General features: G+C 41.4%; 1 protein-coding gene across 1 annotated transcript; it reads right to left on the bottom strand.

Moving 5' to 3' along the window:
- Window positions 1-1,305: 1,305 nt before the first annotated feature.
- Window positions 1,306-20,155, bottom strand: cdhr5a (cadherin-related family member 5a). Its single transcript, XM_010795120.1, has 14 exons — window positions 20,000-20,155; window positions 17,739-17,911; window positions 16,957-17,016; window positions 16,726-16,815; window positions 16,557-16,643; window positions 7,517-7,621; window positions 7,244-7,429; window positions 6,534-6,624; window positions 5,028-5,125; window positions 4,720-4,926; window positions 4,090-4,203; window positions 3,916-3,982; window positions 3,522-3,682; window positions 1,306-2,657 (listed from the first exon to the last, which is right to left on the bottom strand). Exons 1-14 carry the CDS (start codon window positions 20,088-20,090, stop codon window positions 2,094-2,096), a joined length of 2,094 nt encoding a protein of 697 aa, XP_010793422.1. The 5' UTR covers window positions 20,091-20,155; the 3' UTR covers window positions 1,306-2,093.
- Between the last annotated feature and the right edge of the window lie 340 nt (window positions 20,156-20,495).

Here is a 20,495-nt window from a genome sequence, read left to right as displayed (position 1 = left end):
ATTGTGGCCACTTTGTGATATCACAATGTTTCTTGGGGCTGTGTAACCATTAGCCAATAACCAACCAAGGTAACCATTTTGTTTTTTCAAACCAAACATCTTTGAAAAGGGCGTGGCCAGCAGCAGCTCATTAGCATTTAAAGCTACAGACTCAATGTCGAGGAAGGATTCTCCAGAGCCACTATTTCAAGGATGCTACGTCATCGAGTCCCGCCGAAGTACTGTTCCAATGTCCAGGATGCTTGGAATTCTACCGAGGCCGGCGTCCTTCGTAGTGGGAAATTTCGAGGCTGCACATGTGTATTCTCCGTGATCCCACAATGCTTTGCGCACGGACCAATTTCCAAATCTTTGGCGGAAATCGTGCTCCATTTAAGGCGGGGCCTCGCATATGACGCACACTTGTTAGCCTGTTCCATCATTCTTCGTTTTCCGAGGCTAGGAAGGATTCTTGCCTCGCTTCTAAAGGACCTGACTCGGAGGGACATGTCCTACCAAGGAAGCTTCCTCGACATTGAGAAACAGCCACAATCAGATCTTTTGAAACAGGGATGAAACAGAGAGGTATGAGGCATGATACAATGATCTGTTTGTTATTTCGAACCAAACACTTCAGAGACATGTTTTTTGTATATATATTTGAAACCTATAATATACTGTTGAAAAAGAGTAGGATAGATGACCTTTAAAGATCTCCTATCATGCTATTTTTAGGCATATATTATGGGTCTCAGATATATATACAAATATATAAAAAACATGTTTATGATGTGTTTTGCTCAAAATGCCAAACAGATCATGCATTTTAGACATCCCTCTGTTTCAGCCCTGTTACTAAAGTGCTGAGTCAGTAGCTGCTGCCCCCGCCCCCCCCCTTTTGGAGCACGGCAAGGCAAGCAGTGAGGTCTCCTTTCTGCCTGCAGATACAGCTAAATGCTGCTGTGATTAAACGCCATATCATGTTCCAAATACTTCAAGGATAATTTCTCAAACAGTATGGAGCTCAAATGCTTTTTCTCTTGCGGGTTTACTACAAGGTGAGTTCCTTTTTTTATATCCTGCTTTTTTACACATACTCTCCAGTAGCCTACAGGTTAGCCCTGAGTTCTAGCGATGGTTACTAATGTAAACAAAGACCATATTAATTCCAAAACACATAGCGCATTGTTTCTGATAGTGAAGTTTCTGATAGGGCCGTGGGTGTAAAGCCAGCCTACATTTCCGATAATACATCATATCGGCAGCAAATGTGGATCAGCTCCATTGTACCCCTGTTTTTAGAGATTTGGGTATGGAGGAAAAGAGAGAGGGTTTTATTTTCTGCCACTTTGTGAGATGCCTGATACACCGGGGACACATTTAACAAAATATACATTTTTGCACGATAAGAGACCTTTAAGTCATTCAAAGCAATACATAAAGACTTCAAAATTGGCTTAAAACAATTGTCGTGTAAACATACTGTATGAAGAGGAAACAGTTATTGGATTAATTGAGAAATGAATCCTCAGATAATTTAATTTAATTAAAAGTTAGTTGCTGCCCTTTTAGGAATTTATAAATGTTTTGAAATAAATGGTGCCTTATTAGAAAGTAATCTTACTTATCCATTTACAACATTTCCCTGTAATACAACTTGGATCTTGTTTTAGTAAGTAAGTTTGGCCACAGTCTTTACACAATACTACATAATAAGAACATTGTACTCACCAAATACCTGCAGAGATCTGGGAACAGACTGTTTGTAGCAATGATGCTTTAATTTTAGCCAAGACTACGAGAATAACACCAGAGATGTGTGAAGCTAGACTGAACCTTTAAAAGGAGAAGTGATCTTTATGAGTATTGATCTCATAGTATATTCTGCAATATTGTATACAGACGGATGGTGTATACTATGATACTCAAGGTGGAAAATAATAAATACTTTTTGGATACTTGCATGTATTCTTGGGGTTTTCTGTTATCCAGAGATGTTGGAAGTGTCATGTTGGACTCCTGAGTCCTCCCTGCTGCTGTCTCCAAAAAGTGACACCAACAACAACCAGCTGAGTTTCATCCTCCTTCTGGAGTTTGACCTCTGACCTCTGCTGTCAGCCCTCCTTCTCCTCGCCTCCCTTCTCTTTACCGCGGTCCTTCTCCTCATTGGGCTCTGTGCTCTCGCTCTCCTTCTCCCCCTCAGCCTCTCTCAGCGGGGCAGCCGGATCTCTGACCACCCCCTCCATATCCAGCTCCTCCTCCGTCTCCTCCTCCACCCGGCCCACAGTGTCTGGGATAATCTCCACCTCGATGTCGGAGGAGTCCTCGCTCTGCTTGAACCACACGGTCTTCTGGCCCTCCTTCCTCCTCTGCTTGTTAGCCATGGACCTCATGCCATACTCGTCCCTATCTCCCCTTCCCTTCTTGGACGTCCTCACTGAGGGGCTCCCCTTGGGGAGGTGGTTGCTGCAGACGCCACAGGAGGAGCAGTTGCGGTTCCGTCCCTCCATGACCCGGCCTCGAGCCTGGGGGAAGGTGCTCCGTCTGGGGACCACGTGGTTGGAGCGCTTGCCCCCCCCGCGGCTGGCGTCGCCCTCGGTCTGGAAGCCGTCATTGGTGTACTGCAGGGAGTCCCTGTGGCCGGAGTGCTGATCCGACTTCAGGCAGGGGCCCAGGCACTGTAGGCAGGAGAGAGGCATTAAAACAGCAGGTAATGAAGCATGGAGGATATTCAGGCATTGTTCACTGCTACAGATGCCAGCGTATGTTCATATTTTATGTTTTAACACGGCCCTTCTGTGGATTTCAGCTAATAAATATTCATCAAAGGCACACAGGAGGACAAAGGCAGGATTAAACAGCTGAGTCCACAACTGAAAAACCATCACAGAGTGGAGGTGCCACTGAGAACAAAGGCTTCCACACTGTTTGAAAGTGGCCAAAACAAATTGATAGTTTCAAAGAAAAAATAATATTTTTATTGTAGAACCTACTGTCAATGTAAGGACAATGCAATTACAGTTTCTTCCACTTAAAAATAAACCTTCTTCTTTCCGTTATCGCAGCAATCTTTGATTACATTTTATTTGTATAATTAACATGTATCTATCCAGGAGGTTATGAGACAGAGCATTATAGACAGAGCAATGCTAACTTTTCCCGTGCTTACTGTTTTTATGCTCAGCTAAGCTAAGCTCCACAAAATGTCTCTCTGTAAAAGGCGATTCTGTGTCTAAATACTTCCTTGGTTAAACAATATTTAAGTCACTTGTGTGGAGTAATGAAACAAAAAAAGAGCATTTTGAACTGACTTTGTAAATAAATATTGACAATAGCCTGTAAAATTAAATATTCTTTATAATTCTTAACATAGACATAAGAGAGTAGTATTATGCATCAGTTTTCCATTGAAATGGGAACACTGGGTCAACAAGAACTTATACAAAATGAATAAAGGGCCTAAATACACAACAAATCAATACAATATCCAATAAAACATGCTTTAAAAACATTTTAGATGCTCAAAAAACTATGCGACTGACCTCACATATTTTGTCCATGCTGCCGTTTCCCTTCCACAAGCGGGAAATCAGGAAGCCAATCACGATGAGGCAGAGAACCAGCAGAGCCGCCATCACCAGACCCAGCAGCGCCATGTCGCCCGGACGGTAGCCGACGTTAGAGGGGGACGGGATGGCCACCGCTGAGAAGGGAGAGGGAAGTAAGAATAATCCTCAGAAAACTGTTAAAGTAGGAAATGGTCTTGTGTTTAGGGGTTGCAACAGGATGCTGGGGAGCTTAATTCAAGATAATTCTAGCACAACAACTTGTGTACATGGTGTTCTCTAAATAAACACTTTTGTTGTCCACGTTTACTAGTACTATGAATGTTAATTCCTTAGTCAGTATGATAGAGAATAACAGGGATGGTCTAACCTGGAATGACCTGAACAGAGAGGGCAGCTGATCCAAACTCCCCTGTCGTCGAGTCCACAGCTCTGAGCTGCATTCAGAAAAAAATCATTTCAAAGTAATACAAAAAGTGGCAGTAGATGGAGACGAAAATATTTAATTGTACTTTATTTAAAAAAATGTTGGAACATCCGTCACCTGAAGTGCAAAAGACTCCGTCTTCACGACTCTCTTCAAAATAACAAACCCGTCGGTGGTGACGTTGACGTAGCTGCTGTACTGAACCTCATACTTCACATCGGGATTCGTACCCTGAGACACGCACGCACGCACACACACACACACACACACACACACACACACACACACACACACACACACACACACACACACACACACACACACACACACACACACACACACACACACACACACACACACACACACACACACACACACACACACACAAGCTGACTTTTTGAACCCATATACACACAGCCCTAATCATCTGGAAGTTAACCACTAACTTGTAAATTATTATAATTGGGGAAACAAGTTAGGAAAACACATCTCAAACTGGACAGTATCCTTAATTTAATGTGATGTCCTGATGATTCTTTAAAATAATTGCGCTCTGTACAATGAATCTCTTATGACACAAATGCTCATTTGATGCAATGTTAATACAGACATATTATTAGGAGCAGGGTTAAGAGACTTAGTTCTGGCTAAACTCACTGCAGAATAAATCCAGTCAAACTGTTTTGGGGCAAAGGTGTCTGCAAAACATCTGGAGTATCAGCTTGGTGGATAGACTAGTTCACTCACAGCGGCGAAGTCCTCGTCCCGCGCTCGGACCCTGAAGGGCCGGTTGGTGCTCCGGTCTCTGAGGATCATGCTCTCGGGAACAGAGTTGCTGTAGATAAAGCCTTCATATCGTTCCTTCTCAAAGCGAGGAGGGTTCCTGCTTTTCTTCATCACTTCGATGGTCACCTGTGTCACAGCAAACTGATCCCTGTTCGTCACCTGAGACGCCTGAAGGGCCAGGAATGGACGATTTGTGAGTTACATTCAGTTCTTTCCCATTCAAAATCACTACAGAATAACAGGCCAGAATGCATTTGTTTTTTTTGTACCAGAACAGTAAGAGTTATTGGGCCGACAATGTCAGCAGCTTTAGCCATGGAGATGTTTCCTGTGTCCTCGTCAATCTGGAAAATGTTCCCCTCATTTCCTGGTAATGAAAGAAAACACTATGAGCAACAAAAATGCAATGAATCATTTCAAAGAAAGTCATGTTTAAAGCAGGTCCTTCTATAAAGTAACTAATGACTGTACATAAAGTGTTTATGAAGTGTCCAGTTTATTATGGTACACATAGTTAAAACCAATGCAGTCGTAAAGTCTTAAAAGTCCCCTATTATGTCTCTGAAGTGTTTGGCTCTAAATACCAAACAGATCATGCATTGTATCATGCCATTAACCCCTCTGTTTCAGCCCAGTTTCAAAAGTGCTGATTCTGTGTCTCTAGCTTTAAAGGGGACCTATCATGCAAAATGCACTTTTGTACGTCTTTTATACATGAATATGTGTCCCCGGTGTTCCAGGGAACTCACCAAGTGTCAGAAAACATAACCCTCTCTCTTTTCCTCCATACCCAAATCTCTAAAAATGGGGCTGCAACGGATCTGATATAGACTGATACAGATTTCAAATTGTTCAAGAAACAAGGAGAGGAGGAAAGGAGAGGGGAGGGGCTCCGCCTATATGGGCAACTCTCCACCTATCAGGGGAATGAGAGGTTGCGTGGCATGGTAACAGCATGGTAACATGACGCTCGTGCCACGCCCCCCTCCTTTGCAGGGGGCGTGGTCAGCTGCAGCTCATTTGCCACAGAATCAGCCCTTGCAAAAACAGGGCTGGAATAGAGCAAATAGAGCGAAATCAGGCATGGCTAAAATGCATGATCTGTTTGGTATTTTGAAAAGAAAACTTCACAGACATGTTTTATATAGGTATGGCCCTACAATATATTATTCAAATATAGCATGATAGGTCCACTTTAAAAAGTGAATTGCTCATAAAAGGTGACCTCCTTTAAATAACAACCCTGCAGCCCTGACATTGATTTTATTTTAAACTAGTGAGGAAAAAACAAAATAATATTTGTCAGCTAATTGAGAACATGTGATTTCATTACCTTTAAGATATTTTCTTTATCTTTTTTCAAAGATGGTTCTTCATTATTAAAGGAAGCTAATAGAGTGCCACAGTGACGCGTCCTAAAACCCAGAAGTAAGCTGCGCATGGGTTCCTTCGACAAAAAAGCAATGCAATTGCTCCATAGGATTTTGGAAAATAGCTCGAAATAAGGTCTGTGGTTGACACACATTTAAGAGACGGATCACGTTTTGTTCAGTCGGATAATCTCCACATGCCTACCCTACTTTTATAATTTTCGAATCATAAATCTATCGATTAGATTTACGATTAGAAAATGAGGACGCGTCACTGTGGCACTCTATTATCATAACAAATAACGAAAAGAGACTTGCAGGGGGCGGTGAATGTGCTATCACATAATATTAACCGAGAACATAACCACTGTAGGCATCAAGAAATAAAGTTGTTTCTGTTCAAACCTCGGAGGATCCTGTAGCTGATCACCTCGCTCCGGTTCTTGTCTCCGTCCTTAGCGAACACCGGACCCGGCTCCAGTACCAACGGCCCGTCCTGCGGGTTAAAACCATCACACCATTATTCTGCTGCACACATTTGAAATCATTCAAACCAAGGCTTTATATCTCACAGGGGGACCTAAATGAGTTAAACATCTGATGAAACGCATGTCGTCTCCGGGAAAGTTCTCGATAAAGTTTCTCGACAGTTGTCAGCACCTCTCTTCACTTTCTGAGCAGTGTGAGAAATAACTCTCTTTTGCATAATACTATATTATATATTCACGGAAACTAATGAGGGTTTATATTTAATCATCACAGAGGTCTAACCTGATGGCGCATTCAGGTGATCCTGGTCCTGTTAAATTAACATAAAGTCAATGAAAATACATTGGATATTTTTTAGACTCTTTCGACCACAACCTACAGTTGCAGTATGTCCACCATGTAACTTTAGCATGTTAGCATAGTACACGTGAGACTGTGGTAATTGCCATTAGTTCTGCAGGTATTTGGTCATAAACAAGTCTTGGACGATTCAAATGTTTACCTGATGATGGAGCTAGATGTTGGACATTAATGAGACATATTAGTTGCACCAATGTGTTTGGAAAAACGCTGTGAGGGGATGTTTTATAATTCTAATTTAATAAAAGGAAAAACCAGCTGCTCACCTCCTTCTCGGTGAGGTTGACTTTGCCCCTGTAGCCGGTGCTCACACACAGTTTGGCGATTCCCAAGTTGGTCCTCAAGCATGGCTGAAACCACGGCGGACGGTTATCCACGTCCTTCACCTGCACCGTGATGGTGGCCACCGACGTGAAGAAGGGCTCGTTGGAGGCCGAGCCGTTGAGCGTGTCCTGGGAAATTATGATTTATACTCACGGGTCAAAGGTCACAGAGAAGCAGATACATCTGGATGTTGTTGTAATAAATGATGACTATACCTGCACGTGTAAAACCAGAGGGATCTTCTGCACAACATCATAGTCCAGGATGCTTTTAACAATTATCTTTGGAGTGTTGATGTTTTCCAGTCGGAAATATTTATCCTGGTTTAACAAGCAGAGGGACAAGAAATATCTCATATCTAAATATATATACAGTGGGGCAAAAAATTATTTAGTCAGCCACCAATTGTGTAAGTTCTCCCACTTAAAAATATGAACGAGGCCTTTAATTTTCATCCTAGGTATACCTCAACTATGAGAGATAGAATGAGAAAAATAAAATCCAGAAAATCCCATTGCAGGATTTTTAAAGAATTTATTTGCAAATTATGGTGGAAAATAACAAAAGTTCATCTCAATACTTTGTTATATACCCTTTGTTGGCAATGACAGAGGTCAAACGCTNGTAACACCATACCTACTGTGAAACGATGGGGGGTGGAAACATCATGGCTTGGGGTCTGTTTTTCTGCAAAGGGACCAGGACGACTGATCCTTGTAAAGAAAAGAATGAATGGGGCCATGTATCGTGAGATTTTGAGTGACAACCTACCTTCCATCAGCAAGGGCATTGAAGATGAAACGTGGCTGGTTCTTTCAGCATGACAATGATCCCAAACACACCGCCCGGGCAACGAAAGTCCGTGTTGCCCAGCGACATCCCCAAAACATCACTGCTCTAGAGGAGATCTGCATGGAGGAATGGGCCAAAATACCAGCAACAGTGTGTGAAAACCTTAGGCGCGTTCACACCAAGTACTTTTCCCACAAAAGGTTCCTGAGAACTACGATTTTAGTTGCGTTCACACCAAAAAGTCCCAGGAACTAAATTAGTTCTAGAGAACCTTTTTTACCCCCTTTTCAGTCCCTGCTAGAGAGCAGGGACTTTCGTGGGAGAAAAAGGTTCCTGTGTCTGATTGGCTGGGCGGAATGCAAACCACGCCCCGTCAAACTCCCAAAAAATGTTGTGAAGCCGCCATTTTATTATCCTCGCATTGCATTAGCCCAGCGCATTGCATTAGCCCAGCGCAGAAACGCAGAGAGACTAACTTATGACAACTCAAAATAAAACATGGGAGCGGTGGAGATGAGGAGGTGTCAGCGTTCTGGCCGTTTACTCGGAAAGCTTCTGTAGTTGCTGCTGGGAGTCCCAGCAGCTTCTACTGAAGCCAGTCCCTAACTCCGGGGAATTCCGGCCGGGGACTTTGGGCGGCAGTATACGCCGTGAAGTTGTTTGCGGCCTGCCAGTAAACCCAAAGCAGAAGAAGAAGAAGTGACGTCAGCGGCTTAATTTGCCTAATCCACCCCCAGGAACTAATTTCTGGTGTGAAAGCGATCTGTACTTAGTTCATGAGAACTAAAGAGTTCTCAGGAACCTTTGTGGGAAAAGTACTTGGTGTGAACGCACCTCTTGTGAAGACTTACAGAAAGCGTTTGACCTCTGTCATTGCCAACAAAGGGTATATAACAAGCAATAGCTCACGACAGGCCNCCTGTTAAACCCCGAGCCTGTTTTTCAGGTTTCAGGCTCGAAAATGACATTCCCAGAACAAATGACCATATCTTCCCTTCTAAAAGGGTTAAATTAATATTATTAATTTAACCCTTTTAGAAGGGAAGATATGGTCATTTGTTCTGGGAATGTCATTTTCGAGCCTGAAACCTGAAAAACAGGCTCGGGGTTTAACAGGTTAAGTTAAGATAACAGTTGATGCGTGTTATCTTTATTGTCAGCAATACCCTTCAAAGCTATCTAAATGATGTAATTAATGACTTACCGAGTGTATGATGATGAATGGGATGTAACTGTGATGAAGAGGTGCCGTGACATAACAGGAGGCAGGATAATTTCACGCAGGTTTGCCGTAATCAACCTCATTTCCTGCATTTAGGCTTTGAGGAGGGCTTCGTACTGTAAAATGACATGTTTTCACAAGAGCCCATTACACTTGTGATTTAATTTCTCCGACCTTTTAACAAGCACACACAATCACATACAGCCCAGGAAAACAGATATTGAAATGCAATCCATTTAAAGGTAACTGTCACGCAATCAAGAATAAAAATAGCAGAATATTGAAAAGCATGATATGTGAAAAAATGAAGGAAAATGTAGCCTTTCCCATATGATACATTTATTTATATTATACTCAATTATTTTAATGGCCAGGCAACCCATTTGGGGATCTAAAATATATATTGTTGACCCATTCTAGAGAACAGCAGCATTGTTTATGGCCACATAAGTTACTATCAACCTACTTTAAGCTACCTGCACAACACTATAGAGCAGACCGTCATACTTAAAGAGATATTGAGATGACCCCAAAATCTAATCAGTTCATTCTTTAGTTTTAAAAAGAGAATCCCTCACGGCAATACTGAGAATAAAGCGTGAAGACAAACGGATATGTCAGGGAGACTCTCTAAAACAGCGTTATCTCTATTTCAGCTTTATCTGTTCAACCCTATCCTCGGAGATCTTGGGCGGCTGTGAGTACATTGGTATAGTTGTGTTTGTTTGTATAGATATTACCACACTCACAAAAAGGGAAAACATTTTATTGAGATGGAAACTGTAACAAACTAAGCTCTCTATTTTAATCATGGCTTTATACAATATCATTAAACATGCCTCAAGGATCATTTATCAGTCAAATAGCTGATAATCTTAAGAGTCAATTTCTGCATTAGTTATACAATCAAGTTGTTAAATAGCAGAGACGCATCATAATTACTGTATTACATCTGGATGGCATGCACGAATGGATTGTTAACAATGCCACATTTAAACTGTTAAAGAGAACTGTAATTAAATGGAACGCCTGCTGTGACTTTCCAGCACCAGATCTGAATGGATTATGCAAAGAACAAAGCGTGAGCGTGATTCATTTTTTTACAAGCAGTAGGCACAAGTTCTTATGTATTTTCTTCCATTTATCCTCTCTTTTTCATATATGTTGTTATACAAATTAAACCAAAATGGTCTAGGCTATTGCTCAATTACAGGTTACAATTATACGCAACAGAAACGTCCAGCTGGCTGCTTGAGCCTTACTTTATACTATAAGGTACATTTAAGGACAAACATACACAGTTGCCGGGGAAATATACACCTGGCACAATAAATATCTAATCCCTGGCATGTTTCATGATCCTTGTGAAGCTCACGGCTCCATCGACCAAAAGCCCCTTCTAACAATAGCTAACACACATTTAAACATATCTGCTGTGACAAGGGATGACTCTCAGGTAAAGATTAAGGCTACACCAATCGACATTTAAATATCAACTATCAATTCAAATGAATATGTGTAATATTTGACCAAATCACAGAAAACTGCCACCCAACAATGCATTTCCTTTCAGCTCTTTAAAGCAGGAGTGTCAAACTCAATTTCATCGCGGGCCACATTAGAATTATGGTTGCACTCAAAGGGCCGGTTGTGACTTTAAGACTTTATCAATATACATATATAAATATATAATATATATTAAATAATGCATTATATTATATGATTGGCTCTTCATTGGATTATTATCAGTTCTGGTAATAACTTCATAAATAACTACGTCTGAAAGCAGACGTCTAGGGAAAATAATTGAAAGCAAATATTCAACAACTACATCAATTGTATTGTATATTATATTCTTTGCAAGCTCTTGCGGGCCACATGAAATGAGGTCGCAGGCCGGTTTTGGCCCACGGGCCTTGAGTTTGACACCCCTGCTTTAAAGCGTTTGAGCACCTTTCAGCTCATTGTTTTTTGTTTAAAGGGCCTTCGGTTTCAAGAAGGCGGAAACACTGCTGCTATGATTAGAAAACATTGTGTAGTGAAATAGCCATATTGCATGTGATCCCTTCTTTAAATGTTAATGTTATTGATTCAGTCTAGTATCCTCTTTTATATCCAAGTTACTGTAAGACACTTCCGGCCAAGCAGCAAACATCAGACGAAGTAAATGTAGCGTCCAGCTGGTACAGATGGTAATATTGAGCAGCTAAAGAGCCAGATATACTGTATTTCTAGGAGTTGGTGGAAACCAAACACAGAAGAAGTCCAGGAATTGGATTTACATTGGCCAACACGAATGAACGGTTTAGCAGGAACCGCGTCTCTCTTGCTTTTCTAATAAGGAACTTTCATGTTCCACGTTTGCTTTCATGTGTGTGTTACTTTTTATAAGGTGTTAATTACAATAAGTGCTGTGGTTACAGATAGCTGTGCTACCCACGTGTGGGAATGGCATGACATATTTAAAAAAAATATATATATATATATATATAATATATATATATTGCCATCTCTGCATGTAGTTACCCATGGCATTGTTATTAGTCTGGCAATCCACAGGAGCCAAAAAAATCAGTACACGAAGCCAATAAGATTTGATGTGTCTCATTCAGAGAATATGTGTTGCACTTGGATATATTTGCTCCAATGTGAATGTTATAATGTGTTCTGTTTTTGTTATCTGTATGACCCAAATAGGGAAACATCAAATGAAAACAAAAGCCAGCCAATGAACTGGAATATTATGTACCAGAATAGGTCTGGTTCAGTCATCGGGACCAGACAGTGGTGTGGTTGGTCACACTTATAAATCAGAAAGGATTATTTAGAAATGTAAGATTTAAAGCCCTACTTACAGAACGGGCACATTTGGAAACCATCGTGCTCAATAATAACATATTCTGTATCAAACTTAAATCACTTACAAACTTGGAGACGCACCTACACAAATCCCCGTCAGACTTTCAGTGATCCCATGCTGACATTGTTTGAAATGTAAATTCTAAGAAAAACCTTAAAACGTGCTACTAACCTAACGTCTCTGCACAACACACACGAGAAAACATTAAGGCTCTTGAGTGACTCCAGATGCTTCATGACCAGATCACTGTCAAGAAGTATTGAAGTTAAGATGCTGACTTGTCCTGCATTGTACGGTGATGAAAGCTAAAACATGTTCTACACACACTGAACGATGGGTTATTCATACTTGGACATAAGTTCTACTTCTATATTTAAAGATCGCTATGTCTTTGTGTTCCGTACCGTACACGACCACACCACACTGTTGTGTTATGAGCAAAAGAGAGTTTAATGCTTCTCTGTAGGTGCTTGAAATAAACATTGTGAGCCATGAAGAGCATATGGCCTGCTGCATCTCCTCTTTATTGGAGGTTGTTAATGAAACAGACCATCTGTAACATTCCCATCATCTCCTCCTCCACCCAACTTTTGAGATTTCACATCACATCCCTCAGGCTGATCTTGTACGATAAGAAAACCCAAACGTATGGCTTTGTGTCCTCTCTTACCCCAACCAACTTCTTCCTTCTTTGGACTCTGTGAACTCTCTCCATTCTTACTTGTCTATATTTTCATTATGTATGACCATTTCCTCCTTTTCTGTCCCCTGCCCAGCTTCATCCATCTCTTTATGTAGCACTCTTTCATTCCTTGTCATTACTCCCTCTTCTCCCAATAACATGCAACCTTCAGAGCTCTGGCACTGCCTATTTGTCACTGACATTTTGGCGAGAGTTGCCATACCTTTTCCCCTTATGTAGCATGGCTGATTGAAACCCCTCTGTGGCCAGTGATCCATAATGCTGACAACATTCTACTTTAACCCCTCCATCTGACATGACGCTTCCTCCATATAGACCCGGATGCTCTGCAGTGACATTGAAAAGAAAGCTGTGGTACAACATGGTTCTGAAATTCTATTAATTCAAACTGCACAATATGTTTTTTTTTCTTTATGTTTATTAAGGATACCCAGTAGCTTTTGCTCTCGACAAAAGCTACTCCTCCTGGGGTCCGACACTTAAAACAATACAACATTAATACAGCAACATTTAAGTCCTGACATCATTAACAACATCACCAATATCATCAACAACATGCGATCAAATTAAATTAGGGTTCTCAGCTCACAAGGGTACATGGTCATTAGTAGATGGCCCTTCAATCTCTTCTTGAAAGAGGCTCTGGACTCTATTTCAACAAGGTAGTTTGGCAATGAGTTCCATTCCTTTATAGCTCTATAAGACACAGAATATTTCAGAAGATGTGTCCTGGGTTTAGGTGCCAGTAGATGGCCTGATGTAGCTTGTCTAGTCTGATGGTCATGCTCGTCTCTTGTGTAAACTATTTGATCATAAAAATACAGTGGTTTTTCTCTAAATTGGAAATGTTTTAGAAAAGTGATAACACGAGATTACCGGAAGCCATGATAGGTTTCTATGCATAACTCCAATATGAGTGCGCTTCGAACAGTGGAGAGCTAGTCTGGCAGCCTTGTTTTGAGCTATTTGTAATTTCTGTAAATGTGTTTTTGCTGCTGATGACCATGGCCGCTTTCACACCGCAGGACTTGCCGGCACTAAAGTACCAAGGCACTGAATCCGCCAGGGGGCTAGTGCCAATCGCATTCACACCGCAGTACTTTCCCTGAGGCAAGATTACGCTGACGTCACTTCGTCTTCTTCTTCTCTGGGTTTACTGGCAGGCCGCAAAACCACTTCACGGCGAGTAAAAAAAAAAACAGAGAAGAAGAACTACACGGGGGAGGGCGTATAAAGCCCCCCCGCTGTACATGAGGCGTTTGTTTACTTTCCGCTCCGGTGTTGTAGTACGTGTGGTCATAACTGCTTTAAAGTACAAAAAAACTACTCGTTCAGGTGTGGATGTGGTTTTGTAGCGAGGAAAAAAATGGCTGCCTAACAAAAAAAATTCAGAGTCTAACTGGGCGTGGTTTGCAATTCGCCCAGCCAATAGAAATAGAATAGAAATTGGCACTCTTTTATCACCAGGTTCCTACCACCTCTCTAGCAGGGACTGAAAATGGCCAAAAGAGTTCCCGGCACTGAGTAGTCCCGGCGATGTGAACGCGACATTATTGGTACTAACGGAACTAAAGAACCAAAGTACCAGGGAAAGTCCTGCNTCTGTGGACAGGTGTGGGAGTCTGGTCAAGTGAGAGAGGTTTGAAGTGATACGGTTCTGGTTTCCGACAGTTTCCCTGTGGTCTTGTGTTTTACATCTGACAGTGTCGAACCTTCTGACTTAGACGTTATCCATTCGTCAACCAACACTTCCTTTAAAGTTGACCTCCTTCGTTAATATCTTTAACTTTCTGTAATGTTCTGGGGTAGTATTTAGAGGGGAGCTAAGACCCGAGGTGCGTTCTAGAGTGGCACCCCCAGTTTACTGGTGTTCTTGCACTCGTTTTTTAGGGTCTTGGCTGTGCCCCCCTGGACAGTTACTGGACGTTCTCGACCCCTGGTTTCATATGTTTCCGATGGTAGTCATGGTGATGCGGCTGGTCCCTGAGGTTTAGGCGCACGTCTCACAGGGGACGAATCGGTCATGTACAGCCGGCAGACTTCAAACGATCCTCCGTATATCTTACTAGTCTTCTCTAACCCTACATCATACCAGTCACTTTGGTTTTATCGTGAAAAACCATTTTTGATGGATCGTACAAACCTCCCTCTTTCTTAGCGACTCAACCGTAGGTTCTTGTGGTAGGAATGACACTTTATGTGAATCACCCATATGAGCAGATTACCACCTTGTAGTACGGAAACCCCCAGACAAAAAGACGTTTCCCTGGTCCCTGCTGGACTAGCGTAACATTCTTCCTCACTTACCCGGTACAAATAAGCACTCTAAAACATCACTGATTGGAGGAAGGTCAGTCTATCCCGTACTATCTACTTTAGCACCGCCCAAAGAACAGACGATAACCTGGTACTAGGGTTTGTGTGGCGGGCCCGTTGCTTTCAGCGACACCTATACACCACACCAGGGCCGTCCTTAGATCCCACCCACCATCAATGAGGTCCCCGACGGACCACCGCCTTTTCTCTCGACGCTCGCAATACCCTCTCTCATGTAAACTACATTTCACACCATTAAGGCAGCTCGTGGTTGTAGACTTTATAGTTTGGACTTACTAGCTTATCCGGAAAGTTATGGGATCTCGTAAACTCAGAAGGGTTGTACGAACGTATTTCGCCTCACCTCACATTTCTCTCCATTCGCACGACGAAGACCCACCGCCATAACCGGAGGTTTCCCACCGACGTAGGCCCCTCGACTTTCCCAGCTTTTACACCGGACAGCGGTGCAGACAGGTAGGCGCAACACCGGTGTCTCCCGTTAACGAGTTCAAACAGGTGCCATTAATACAGTTAACAAGTGGAGGACAGAGGAGGCTCTTAAAGAAGAAGTTACAGGTCTGTGAGAGCCAGAAATCTTGTTTGTTTGTTGATGACCAAATACTTATTTTACCGAGGAATTGACCAATTAATTCATTAAAAATCCTACAATGTGATTTCCTGGATTCTTTCCCCCCATTCTGTCTCTCATAGTTGAAGTGTACCTAGGATGAAAATTACAGGCCTCTCTCATATTTTTAAGTGGGAGAATACAATTGGTGGCTGACTAAATACTTTTTTCCCCACTGTATATACATATATATCACATAAAACTACATTTAACAATCACTCTGTACAAAATGCTTTACGTGAAAACAATTATTTGAAAAAGATAAAAACATTTTTAAAATGAGATACATCCGTGCTTATTAAAATGCAGAAAATGAAATAGAATAAACAAAGTAAAATATGTCTTTCGATAGATCATAGATAATAGAGTGTCTTCGCATAAAAAACATGCATAACTGAAGAGAGTGGTTCCCAATATTTTTTGGTTTAAAATGAATTAAAACCTCATTAAATTGAGTAAGTAAGTAAATAAATATAATTAACAAATTATATTTGAAGTAAAATAGTTAATTTTACAAATATGTTTTCACTTTTGTAACTATCTATATTATGAATCGTTGTATTCAGGGGTTTGTTAGAATATCACGTACAGCCTGTCGTATCTGCTTTGCATTGCCTGCTCTAGATAGACAAATATACATACAGCACATACTGTTTCATATTTCCTCTGCATCTTGCGGTTCTCTTAAATAATCCAGTATCAGCACCTCATGACATTAAATGCGTTCTTACTGTTGCAGGCTCTAAGCGATAGTACAGCGGCTCTGAATCCACATCTGAGGCTTCTATCAGTCCCAAACTGGAGTTGACTGCAGTGAGCTGCAAGAGACACAACTCAGTCAACACAGGCTGTAAGAAACCTGAAACACACACACTTGTGTAAAACACCAGCAACACTCACCTCATTCACCTCCAGTATGTAATGGCTTTGTGCAAAGTTTGGAGGGTTATCGTTCACGTTTTCAACTAAAACCTCAACAGGCTCGTTCACCTTTAAAGAGAAGAAGTTCAGTTTACAATCAGAAACACTAACAGAGTTCTTCACCTTCTTACTGCTGTTGAAAAGCAATCTTCTTGGTTCACTAGTTTAGTATTGGCTCCTTTTTCGTTATATTGTGTTTGTTTTACTCACAGATATGGAATCTTCTCTGCTGCACTGCACCCACACCGTCAGAGTTAAACTATCCAACGACTGACACAAACACACAGCAGTTATACAGAGCTTTAACGAACAATACATTATTATAAACACCAGTAATGAAGATAATTGAGTTGCCATAATTAAGTAAATGTTCAAAGACTCGACCCAAACAGGACATACTGTATTCTGCTGATTTGCAGTTTTATATGTGTATGTTGTGTCTCCACTGGGACATGTTTCCATGCTTTAATGTACAAAAAGCTCTTTATTTTTCTCATACTGCCTGTGCTGCAGCACCTCTTTTCACCCTCTGTCTGAAACCAGAGCCCAGCCTGCTCTGATTGGTTAGCTGGCCTGCATGTACTTAAGGAATGGGAAAACCCTAAAAAGCATAATAAGGTCTCTTAAAAGTCAATATATGACTAAATATACATTTTTGGTTGAATTTGATTCTGTTGCATTTTAACGTTTCAATCTGAATTTTGTTTTCCTTTTTGCAAAATAGAAGAGTAGTGACTATACAGGTGGTACAACAATTACAAAAAGGGAGAAGAAATACTTACAGTGACCTACAGAACTTAACATAATACATTACCAGCAAACAAGAGTAAAAATAAAAGTCAGAATAATTCAATTATTATATCATTATATATATCTAATAATATTGTTTTGACACCTTTACAGTACACAAACATTTAAAAACAAATGTAAAGGATCCTTATGGAGATGTTTACTGACTACAAGGGCTAGGATCACATGTTTTAAACTCTCACCTCATAGTCCAGGCCTTTCTTCACCATCAGAGCGTTTCCTTTCAGGTAGAACAGATCTTCAGGGTTCACAGTGAGGGTCAGCTCCACATCATTACTGGAGTCTATCTTAACCACCTCAACGTCGAGCGTGCTGTTCTCAGGGACTGTCACAGGGCCCGGAGGAACCGTGCACACTGAGAGGTGAGAGGCATCAGATACATCAGAGTATGGAGAATAGAGTGGAGGTCAACACAAGGCCTGCAGCATTAAGTAGGAGCATTAGAAGAATTGTATCCAAACATGGAATGGAAATTTGTTGGGAAAGCAGGGTTATTGTGAATGAGGAGATACATATCTACATTACATAGAGGTTTCATTATTGTTTGTTTAGTTAGTTTGCTTAATTTTCCTTTAAAACATTGTAATGTTTGAATATAAATGTTGAGGTTTGGGCTTTTGGTCAGACATAAACACTGCAAACATCACATTTTGGGCTCTGTCTGTGACAGAATTTCTCCCTATTTTAACTACTTTAAAAATCAAACAATCCATCCAATCTAAATGGCAACAAAATAAATCCATAATGTAAAATAATCATTGGTTAAAGGTGGGGTAGCTAATTTTGGAGAAACCAGCTCGACAAATCTGCCACTTCCTTACAGAGCCCCTCCTCCAACACACACGAACGCGCACATGACCAATGAGGGCACGAGATAAGTTTGTGCACAGACGGAAGGCTGAAAGGCAGGTAGGCCATCCAGTTATTTTAGCCGCGCCGGCTAAAATGATTGGTCGTGCTTTTTACAGTACTACGGCTTCCACAGATGAAATATTTTTATGGATTTTTTGTCAAAGCACTTAAGATATTCATTGCTATCGGGATGTTAAGAGCATTCCATGCAATATAAGAAAAAAATGTATCTCGAGCCGGTTTCTCAAACTTACCTACCCAACCTTTAATGGTTGAAATTGAGCTCCAAGCTATCCAAGCTCCCTTACTTTTAAAACCCCAGGACAACAACGTGCTAATGGCCTCCTGTTATTATCACCTGACTCCCCCCAGACACAAACCAGTACTTATATAATCAAGTAAAATGACCTGGCCCACTAGTATCTCTGTGTGAATTAGTTGGCTGTTTGAATAAACACATTTTAATCCAGGAATCTGCTCAATCTGAGCCCAATGAAAAAATGTATTCAGACAAAGGGCCCCTCAACAAATAAGGGCCACAACTTCAGGCTGCCTTCCTCAACATTTTACTATGTTGGGGGAAAGTAAAAAGATTGAATTGAACTAACTTCATCTTGGAGGATATATAATATAAAGAAATATAAACTGTGAATACGAAGCACAAGCAGACTGTTAGCTTAGCATAAAGGCTGGAAACAGAGGGGAACAGCTAGCCTACTTCTGAGAACCAGCCTACCTCCACCATTTAAGCTCAATAATGAACATGTTGTGAGTTTAAGCTGCACCAAACCTTGATTCAAACAAAAATCCAAATCAAATATTCAGGGCAAATATCAAGTTGTTATTTTTTTCTCTGATATGTAACATCTATTCTTATAGGATGCTTTTTAGTGTTTCTTAATGCTGCACTGACATCGAAATCCCATGACTGGTTATGTGGATTAAATATCATAGAACCCATTAAAACAAGGGGACTCTGGGTCAGGAACCCTTCAATGGGCTATGCAATCTAAGAGCCCAATCTTCTTTCTGATCCAAAGGGAGCACTATACAATAAAAGCACAAGGGTTACATAGTGATGTCACTATGTTACAGAAGTAAACAACGTAGTCAAATGTGGGCGTTTCAGCTGGGGGGTTGTGGGAAAGGAACTCCCTCTGGAGAGAGCTTTGGGATTTTAGCCTTTGCAGACCATTTACATGCACAAAAACCTATATAACGCACTACAGGAAAGGTAAACCCCTAAAGAAACTTCATAAGGCCCTCTTAATCAATTGTCATGGTGTAAAAAGTACATTTCTCTCTAAGATGTACTGCAGATCCACAGGGATCAGAAAGAAGAGAAGTATTTCAGTTTGTTAGTTTGTTTTTCCCTGGCTTAAGAGTGTTTTGACCTGTCAGACCTCCAAAGGTCCTTCAGAAAAAAGGTTAATTCACTCTTTTCATGAGGGATAATACACCCCCTGGCAACCACTGCTTTAAAGGCGGAGACATTGCAAGCATCAACATGACTCTCAGCAGCCCCATCAACATCGCCTCCTGCCCTCCACGGGCCGATGACTCCCTCCAGAGAAATCAGAGCTCTACTCACGTCTCTCAGCCGGACAAAGTGTACAAAAGCAAAGGGCCACGACGCATCCGAGGAGAACGTTCACAGGTTGGCTCTTCCATTTCAGTTCCATGTCCTGATTTCAGAGGCAGCAACAAATGAAGTCCCGGAGGAGGATGAGGAGCCCGTGGTACCAGCTGGTACTCGTCCACATAATGCCCCGTCTGTGCTGCCCGGCCAGTGGGAGTCGACTACAGTTGCAATGTTTGTGACTTCATCTTACGGGCACATATTGCATTAAGCGCCTGCCAGCAGAGGACTCGCAGCCTCCTACTAAAATACTTGCATCTGTTTTAGAAGGACGGGTCATTCTTTATTGGTGGCACCAATGCATTCTGGGAGGGATCCAGAAGAGGAATTTTTGCAGCTGAAAACATTTCCTCACATGGCTAACTCTTAAGGTTAGAGAGACCTGTTTTAAGTGGTACATACTGTACACAGAGAAACATACATATACACAAGAACATGTATTAAAGTG

Source organism: Notothenia coriiceps, unplaced genomic scaffold, assembly GCF_000735185.1.
Source record: "Notothenia coriiceps isolate Sejong01 unplaced genomic scaffold, NC01 NC01_scaffold00037246, whole genome shotgun sequence".
Classification (NCBI taxonomy): Eukaryota; Metazoa; Chordata; class Actinopteri; order Perciformes; family Nototheniidae; genus Notothenia; species Notothenia coriiceps.
This window is presented reverse-complemented; position numbering and strand designations above follow the sequence as displayed.